The 9,143-nt window shown below is 52.9% G+C and overlaps 1 protein-coding gene across 1 annotated transcript in view; it reads left to right on the top strand.

Annotated features, from left to right (window-relative positions):
- Nucleotides 1-9,143, top strand: part of LOC104291547 (protein CEPU-1) — a 144,136-nt gene that overhangs the window by 56,033 nt on the left and 78,960 nt on the right. The window contains exon 2 of the mRNA XM_009890792.1: nt 8,775-8,784. Within this exon, the coding sequence (XP_009889094.1) occupies nt 8,775-8,784 (10 nt within the window). The remainder of the gene's footprint in view (nt 1-8,774; nt 8,785-9,143) is intronic.

Genomic DNA, 9,143 nt, shown 5'->3' with positions numbered 1-9,143 from the left:
TGGAGGTGGGGGGGCAGGCAGCTGTGGGATGGGGGGTGTTTTCCTTCCCGGCTGAGCTCCCCGACTGCGCTCACACTGCGCAGCCAAGTTGTATCTGTCCTCTACTTTTTTTTTTTTAAATAAGAATAATAAAAAAAAAAATAGACTTTGCTTGCTCGCAGCCATGCGGCGCTTCTCAAGAGCGTAAAAATCATCCTCCTTCCTGGGGTTTTTGCGTCGGGCTAGTGGTAAAATGGGGCTGGGAGCCCTCCCCGCCAGGCGAATGCGGCTCCGTTGTGCCTTCCCCGGGAAAACGGGGATCTGCATCTGCTTCTCCTGCGCCGGGTATCGTCTCGCAGCACAAGCTGGGGCTGCTTCCAGGTCACTTGGCACATCTCAAGTGTTTGATGCATCCTCTGAAGGGACAACAAAGGTGTGAACCTGTCAGGAAGCAAAAACACAAATAACCAGAAATAGATTATTTTTTTTTTTAGTTGATTTTTTTTTTTTTTTAAATGAAAGTGTAAAAAAACCCCATCAAAGCGCTTCTTTTGGGCCCTCGCTAGCTCAATCCCAGCAGGGTAATAGCAGCATCAGGGTACTGAGGGCAAGGAGGGGAAAAATATTTAAATGATTTGAAGCAATATTTAGTTTAGTGGGAGACAGATCCAGTGGAGAGGAGGTCACTGGAGCACTGGCCGTGCCTTTGCGTTGGGAGCTTCGCTTGCCAGACTGGTCCCGCCGTGTGGGTTCTGCGGCGCTGCTCCCTGCAGAGAAACTTCCATAAGGAAATCTTCTAGTTGAGAGACGAGGCCAAATCCTGACGAGCATATTGTTTGTGAGCAAACACCGACAGCTAGCTCCTCAGCTGCTGCAAATGCCGTAGCCATGTGGTGGCTTCCACCGAGCTATATCAAATCCTCGCTCGTCGTTATATGCATCAGCTATTAACACGTTGCTCCTGACGATGCCGTTACGGGTTGAGCCAGTGCTGCATCAACGTGGTGTTGGTAGCGCTGAGGGATTTCCCCTAGTCCCCTAACCCTCGTGTCTTCTCTTGAAAATCCTCCTGGGTTCCTGTCTGCTTCTCCAGGGTCTTAAATACTTGCGCCAACCCTCCTTTCTCTGCCGTGCTCCCGAAACCGCAGGGAATCCAAGCTGAGTGGGGATTTCGGTGTGCGTTTGTAGGATGCAGACTTCCCATCCCAGGCATGGATAAACGCTCCTGGTTCCCCTAGTTGGGGCCAGGGGTTACCTCGGGAAGGAGATCAGGGTTGGGTCTGGTGGGCGGTTTGTCCATCAGAGGTGGAAGATGCGTCGCGGTCCTTCTGCCACCCCAGTGGTAGCCATCCCCGTCGCCCTGTCAGCAGCGAGGTCGTGGCAGCGTGGCTTCGGGGGGAGACTGGAGTGTGTGTGGGGGAGCTGGGCTGCCTTTGGGACTGCGGCATCGTGGCCGTGAGGGGAGCTGCTGGCATCCCTGCCTCGCAAAAGCACGCAGTGCTGGTCTTCTGCCCGCATCTGGGCAAACAGGCAGCACTTTCTGCTCTCCTTTCCTCCTGTAGGCTGCAAAGAGGTTCCTAAGTGGTGTTAAAAAGCATCTCCCAGCTCTCCTGGAGGTGATCAGAGAGTGCAGCAAGCTTGTGGGCTATATCCTTATGGGTGCTGAGCATCTCCCTGAGCATCAACCCCCCCAGCCAGCTTCAGTGCTGAGCTTGCCTGAATAGGGGCACTCGGGATTAGTCTCCTCGACTGGCTCCGCTTCCAGAGGCTCAGAATCAAAGAGGATTTGCCCAGCGATAGAGCAAATCTTAAACAGCACATTTGTTTACTTGCGAATCATGACTGTCTCCGTGTGCCCGAGCTGAGCTTTGCTTGCAGGCGGCAGGGACCAAGGGAACTTGCTCAGGGAGGAAACCGCCCCGTCGGGTGCAAATCTCCTCCCTCCCATTACACAGAGGGAGAGGCAAAGTGCAGAAAGGTGTTGGGTGCTGTTGGGTCTTCCACCACTCGTGGCAGGAGAGGCTCCGTGCAGGGGATGCTCTATGCAGGGGATGCTCCATGCAGGGGGATGCTCCGTGCAGGGGGATGCTCCGTGCAGGGGATGCTCCGTGCAGGGGATGCTCTTTGCCCATCTTCATCCATCTGCTGATGAAGGACTAGCTCCTCACCTGCTCTAGAAGAGTTTCCGGGGAGGGGGTGGCCCGTGGAGGGGGATGCTCCGTGCAGGGGATGCTCCGTGCAGGGGATGCTCCGTGCAGGGGGATGCTCCGTGCAGGGGATGCTCCGTGCAGGGGATGCTCTTTGCCCATCTTCATCCATCTGCTGATGAAGGACTAGCTCCTCACCTGCTCTAGAAGAGTTTTTTTTCTCCACGCAGTGTCTTGCTGGAGCCTCTGCCACGGGGTGGGCGAGCCAACGGTGGCAGCGGCAGGGAGAGCAGGGTGGGAGAGGGTTGGAGCCCTAGCAAATCTGGGCATGTTTTCTTCTTTTGGACAAATAGCTTATTCTCTGAAAAATTCGCTTGTGGGTCGGCCAGCGCCATCTGTGAAGCCCTGCCAAATCTGGTGAAGAGTTTCAGCCAAGAAAGAAAGAAAGAAAAGGAAAAATTAAAAACCCTGGAAAGCGTCCATTTTCCAAAACCACTTTTCAAAACAAACATTTCGGGCCTTTCTTTCCAAATTACGTTTTCTGTTGACATTTGCCTGTTTAATAATATATATTTTTAAAGGGTTTGGAGAAGGTGACCTCAAGCGCTTGGGTTATTTGACTTGTTGCTCTGTGTGGGAAATGTTTTTTTTACTTTCCATATGCAAAGCTACGGGAAAATCAGACTCTGTCTGCTCGGGGACCTGTTTGGTGCTCGCGCGGGGACTGTCGCAACGTGGCTGTGGCCATGGCAGGGTCTACGAGTCCGTGTTGGTGCGAGGGCGTAAGGACTGACTGCTCTGAGGAAGGGCGGCAGTCTCTGGGTGCAAACGGTCCAACATCTGCTCCGGCTCTTCAGCTGAATATTGGAACTGGGAGCCCCGGGTTGCAAAAGCAACTGGGTTTGCTGTTTCCAAAAGAGTTGGCTTTTCTGGAAGAGCTGTGCTACACCCGCTTGTGTTTCCTCTCCCCCTTGCACTACCGCTCTTTCCGGGTGTCTCAGCCCCACAGCACTGTCGCTACTCCCTTCTCACCGTCAGGTTATAATGGGGCAGAGAGAATAACTGGCAGCGGTGGCCAACATCTGGGGTCACGTTCTCCTCACTGTAAGCGGGCAAAATAATATAAGAATTGAAGTTGGATGAATCTTCTTGGATGCCATCTGGTTGAACCTCCTGCTGATGTGGAAGACAGGTCCGTAGCAGCAGCATTAGTTTGCCTCAGGCTTTTAAAACCGCTCTACCTGCAAACCACAGAGTATTGCAGCAGAATATGCCTCCGGACCGCGGAATGCAAGGAGGCCTTGGAGTCATCGGTTTGCTAGAGCAGTTTATTTGGCTAAATATGCCATTGATTTGTTTGGGCTGCATTCCGACTGTGTGGGCTTTGGAAGTCAATACAACTCCAGTCCTACTCTCTACACTCGGTAATTGCTGGGTAGTAGATTATATTTAGGAAGTGCAGCGCTGAGTGTGCGTGTGCTTGAATAACAGGCGATGGGAGGGTCATCGCCGGGAGGTGAGGGCTTGTTGGGGTGTTGCACAGGTTGGAGAGCGGAGGAAGAAGGATGCATGGCAGGGTACCGCCTTTCCAATTTGCTCGAGGAAGGTGAGGGGGAGATGTAGTTGCGTCAGCTTCGCTCCTCCTGGGTGCATCTGTCACTCTGTGCTTCCCGAATATTGCGTATCTCCATCACCTGCGGGTCTGACCCACCTTGGTTGTGCCCGTGAGGGTTTGACCCGGCCCTCGGATGATTTTAGATGCTGGCTGGAGGGGCAGCGGTCTCTGGTGGAGGAGACTCTGCCTGGGATCGAAGAGCTCTGGACTGTGTCTCCACGTGCTTTCCCTTCCTTCTGTTGTGCCGTGCCGAGCGTGGTGGGGTTTCATCCCCTCTCCGGGTGTTGTCCTGCTCCCCGGTGCAAATCCATTCCCAGCATCGTGGTTAACAGCGCTATAGCTGGCGCAGTATAGGACTATACGCTTATAGGTGACCGTACTCACCTCCCAGTACAGCGTTCTGGGTGACAAAGGGGTTAAATAGCAGCCTGCCGGAGCCAAGGGCATGGTCAAGTGGGATTTGTTTTTCTTTTCCCTTTCTCTGAGGAAAATGTCTCTGAAAGCAGACAATTGTAAACACTCGCTTACATTTTTTCCCTCATAGAAACGCAGGGCTTTCAGCGGACACCTGCAGGTCCTCCTGGCCAGCACAGCGCAGAGCTCCCCAAACCTCTTCTGAACTGAAGCAGAAGTGTTTGAGAGGTCCGTTTCTCAGTGAGAAATTAAAACGCTGCTTGGAAAATAATTCTTTACGTAACTTCGTCCAACAGCAGGCACACAGGCAGGTCATACGTACACCCCCCTGTGTTTTTTGTGAGAGTAACCCCGGTGTCCCCGATGGCAGGCGAGGTCCATCTGCTTTCTCAGGGAGCCTCTAATGGACCTTAATGCCCAGCCTGCGTGCTGCTCGCTGGCCCCCACAACGCCAGACCCCCTTCCCATCCCCAAACACGCTTGGTAGGACACAGCGAAGCCTTCGGTGCCAATCAAGGCCCCCTCGCTCTCTCCGGCCCCGTGCAGTTAGGCTGTATTTGGAATAATAATGCCCGGCTTGTGGGAGAGGTGTCTTCAAGGCCAATTCTGCTGCTTGCAGGAAGGAGGGGGTTGCATGGGTGCTTTTTTTTTTCGGGGGAGGGAAAGGAACACCTGAGCAGGCAGGTTGTTCCTTTCGTGTTTGTGGTCAGCTATATTCAAGGGGATTTAAAGTACTTTAAAGGGGCTCCAGGAAAGGTGGGGAGGGTGTCTTCATCAGGGAGTGGAGCCGTAGCATGAGGGGGAATGGTTTTAAACTGAAAGAGGGGAGACATGGACTAGATATTAGGAAGAAATTGTTGCCTGTGAGGGCGGTGAGCCCCTGGGGCAGGTTGCCCCAAGAAGCTGTGGCTGCCCCATCCCTGGAGGTGTTCAAGGCCAGGTTGGACGGGGCTTGGAGCAACCTGGGCTGGTGGGAGGTGTCCCTGCCCAGGGCAGGGGGTGGAACGAGATGGGTCTTCAAGGTCCCTTCCAACCCAAACCATTCTATGATTTGCAAGTCCAGCTGCTGATCTGGGAGCTTCACCACTGCCCTCAACACGCAGGGGCTCGTAAGAGGTAATCTCTGCTTTTCAAATGCGTTCCCCGCTCTGTGAACACGGTGTGCCCAGGGCTTCGCGCGGGGCCGTTGGCAGTCGAGGCTCTTGTCCTGCACAGCCGCTGATTTACAGCGCTCTGCAGCCGCACACGGGGGTTTTTCTTTAATGCTGGTACTTATTAGCTGCCTTCCATCTAGTGTCACTGTCACTTCCGTGGCCGCCGCCAATTGCTGAGGGATAAATACAATTAAAAAATGAAATGAATCAGCATCTCCCTAGGATGGAGAGAGAGAAAGAAAAAACGCGTGTGCTGCTTCTCCCCCCTCGCTGGGCATGCTGCATCCCTTCGCCATCTGAATCTATTCCCCCAGCAGCTTTTAGTCTATCTTCGCTGGTGCCGGAGCACAAATAAAGTATGTAACAAGAGTCTTTCAGGTCCATTAGAAACACAGAGGGAAGTAGTCAATGTTAGCCAAAGGAAGGCAGCAAAGGATGGAAACCGTCAGGGTTGAAGAAAAGCCATTTCCAGGCAGGAAGGAGGTGCTAATTAAATTAAACTTGAGAATTCTGCTGCTCATTCCTGTGCAGATCTGGAAAAAAAAACCACCCCAAAAACAAAAAAACACCACTTTAAAAATGAAAATAATAATAATAATAAAAAAAAGACAATAAAAACCAATCAAAAAATAAATCCAAAGCCCCAGGTGGGACAGGGGGGTGCTGACTACATGATTTGCTGCAGTTATCCCCCATCCTTGCGCCTGCGTTTCTGCGTCTGCCGGAGCCCTTTGGAGATGCCTTCCTTTTGATGCTGGGATTGATTCCCCCAAGGGACGGCAAAACACTACCTGGGGAAGCAATTGATGATTATTTTTAGCTTTTTGAGCACCGAGGGGGATTCCACAGGCAGGGCTGAGCCCTGCCTGCCTTAACCCCTCGCAGCCCACCCCGGCGCCGCAGGTTTGGTGAGAGGATGGCAAAGGTAGGAAAAGAGGGTAATTTTTTACAAAGTTAGATATCCTTATAGCTCCCCCTCCTTGTGCTAAGCAGCTGTGATCCGTGAGGAATCGCAGTGTATTTGGCAGCAGAGGTGCTGCCTTTAGAGAGCGCTTAGAGGCACCGGTGCAAAGCAGGTAGGATGGGGGATGGAGGAAATGTGCTCTTGTAGAGGGCAAATTGTTTGGAAAAAACAGGAGCTGAGGTTGGAAGTGGTGTTTGCATGGATGGCAGTATCCAAAAAAAAAAAAAAAAATTTAAAAATAATCGTTTGGGTCTCGCAAACAAAGCATTTCAAAATGTCACCGGCTTTAAAATCCGGGAAAATATTCTGACTGGATTTCACTCTTTTGCCTCGACAAAATCCAAGTAGTCTTCTGTTTGCATTTGAGCTTTCAGGTTTAGGGCTGATATAAAGCAAATGTAAAGGAAAGGTTGCAGCAAAAGACTGTTTTAAACATAAGAGTTTTGAATTACAGACCAGAATAAAAAGGCGAGCGAATTGGCATGTTCATGGAAAGACATTGGTGTTTCCCATTTGTGCAAAACCGGGATTGAATACCAAAACCAGCACTTTCTGCGGAGCATCTCATGCATCCCTCGTGATGAGATGGGGGAGAGAAGGGAGCCAGAGCTCCTGGGTGCTTTTCCAAACGCTGGGCAAAGCTTAGGCTTGGGCCCAGAGCTTTTGGATGGGCTTTTGAGGTCTCGGCAGCCAGCGGACAGGATTCCCCATCCCCTGCTGCGATGCGGGAGAAGTGCTGCGGGTGCATGGACCGCTCCGCCCCATCACCGCTTCGCCGCCCCATCCCAAAGCAACGCCATCGTTCCGTCTCTCCTCCGGATGGATTTTTTCCCATCCTCTGGGGTTGGCTTTTGTCGTGATGAGCCCATTTACGGTGCGCTCTAATAGTTGGGGAATCGGTCCTGAAATGTCACGGCAAGATTTACATCGCTGCGCAGCCTCTCCGGGTGCTAATTGTGCCGTAGGCCCTTGGATAATGGCTCCGGGAAAAATTAATCCCAGGCTCTCCTGCGCTCTCTTCCTTCCCTCCCCTGCCTCCCCCCCCCTTTTTTTTTTTTATTCTCCAAACTCTTGGTGGATCCTGGAGGGCTGAGAGGCTGCGGGAGGGGGTAGGTCCAACGATGTTCGCTGCCTGCTGTGTAGGGAGATGTATTTCTGTCCTCAGCAAGACGCAGGAGCGGGTTTAGTAGGAGTGAGGAATAATAGAAAAGAACACCGTGGATGTGACTTAGGGGTGGGATGGAGCTTTTTCAGTATTGCTGCCACAGGACAACTTCTGGACGGATTAGAAATGCAGCTGTGTGGCTGCGGGGGGAATTCCCAGCAATGCCCTGCCGTGGGGCACGGAGCTTCGCAGCCCTGCCAAGGGCAGAACCCCCAAATTTCCTCCCTCTGAGAAAGAAAAAAACCCCTCTGTTAGCCCCCGGAGTGGCCATGGGTTACAGGAATGAGCCACCCCTGATGGTTTTGATGTAGCCAGTGCCACCTAGCCGGCCTGAGTTTGGTGGTACTGAGCAAGGTAGCTGCGATGGAGGCTGCTGTATGTAATCGATGATATGTTTTTGTCAAACAGGACAAGTTTTTTCCTTCCCCAACTGAAACAACAATATTGATCTTCTTGGTCAGTTACATAGAGACCATCTGCATTAATCTGATTTAATGGGGATTTAGCTGGCACGGGAGTGAACCTGTTACTGTTCTAATCTCATTTCAGCAACACACCGCTGCTTTTTTTAATACTGTTTTCCTTTCCCCCCATCTCTGCTGTCCCAGTCTATTTGGATCAGGCTTTTCCTGGCCAGTTCTTTTACTCGGTTTTGCAGGTTTTTTTTCCACGCTGGGCTTGCTCCCCGCCGGCTCAGCCATCCCGACCGCCCGCAGTGTTCCCAGCAGCGTTCCCAGCAGCCCCCAAACCCGCTTTTAGGTTTGCATCCCCAAATTCAGACCACATCCGCTTATTTCTCCCTCGTTTACACAAGGTTTGGTGGCATCCCCGGGTGCTGCTACACAAAGAGGAGATGCCGGCGACTGCTGTGGCCGTGTCAGCCCGGCGTTGCTGACCTCTCTTGCCCCAAACCCGTTCCCAGAAGCTGCTGGACCACACGTTGAGGTCCCCAAATTCAACTGCTACAGCCCTGCAGGCAAGGGGGAGCCGGGAGAGCGTGCGTTGTGGCTGCAGCACCAGATTGCCTGCTCATCGGTGCTGCAGCGGAGCCGGGGGGCCTGATGGGTTTTCTCACCTCCAGATGGTGAATACTATGAAAAGTACATGAGTATCAGGGGAGGGAAGATCAAACACCATATTTTTGGCGCTTCTGCCGGAGGCTGGGGAGTTGCTAGGACCGAGCAGCGAGAGGCAAATTAAAACCTTGCATTAATTCCATTAACTATGATCATCATCTCACCGGGGATGAGTTTAACCGCTCACCGTTAGGGTATTATTATAGACAAAAAGTTGAATCGAGGTGCCCGTGCAACATTAGCCCGACCCCATAGCGGAGATGCGTCGTGGTCCAGCCCGCGTGTGCGCCTTCCCCGTCTCGCTCCGACTGCGTGCCGGACCCGCCGACCCTCCATCCCTTCTCCTGCTGCCTCCCCCGGGCGGCTGAGCGAGGACGGTGTTAAAAGGCGACGTGAGGCACCGGTTTAATGTGCCGAGCAACCAGCTCTGCCATCACCGTGGCGCCAGCTGTGCCGTGAATGCCTGCACAGCTGGAATGCTGCGCCGGTGGCAGGCAGGGCTGCTCTCCGTGATCTTGCTGTCGAAGCAAGCGCGAATGCGGCGTGAACGTGGGGTTTGTAGCTCGACTTGCTGTTTCAGAGTTGGGGGCCAGTGGGAGCTCTGGGGTTCTGTGTGCTGGGGGAGGCTG

This window comes from Charadrius vociferus, unplaced genomic scaffold, assembly GCF_000708025.1.
Source record: "Charadrius vociferus isolate BGI_N301 unplaced genomic scaffold, ASM70802v2 scaffold858, whole genome shotgun sequence".
NCBI lineage: Eukaryota > Metazoa > Chordata > Aves > Charadriiformes > Charadriidae > Charadrius > Charadrius vociferus.
Note: the sequence above shows the minus strand (reverse complement) of the source record. Positions and strands in the feature narration are given on the sequence as shown.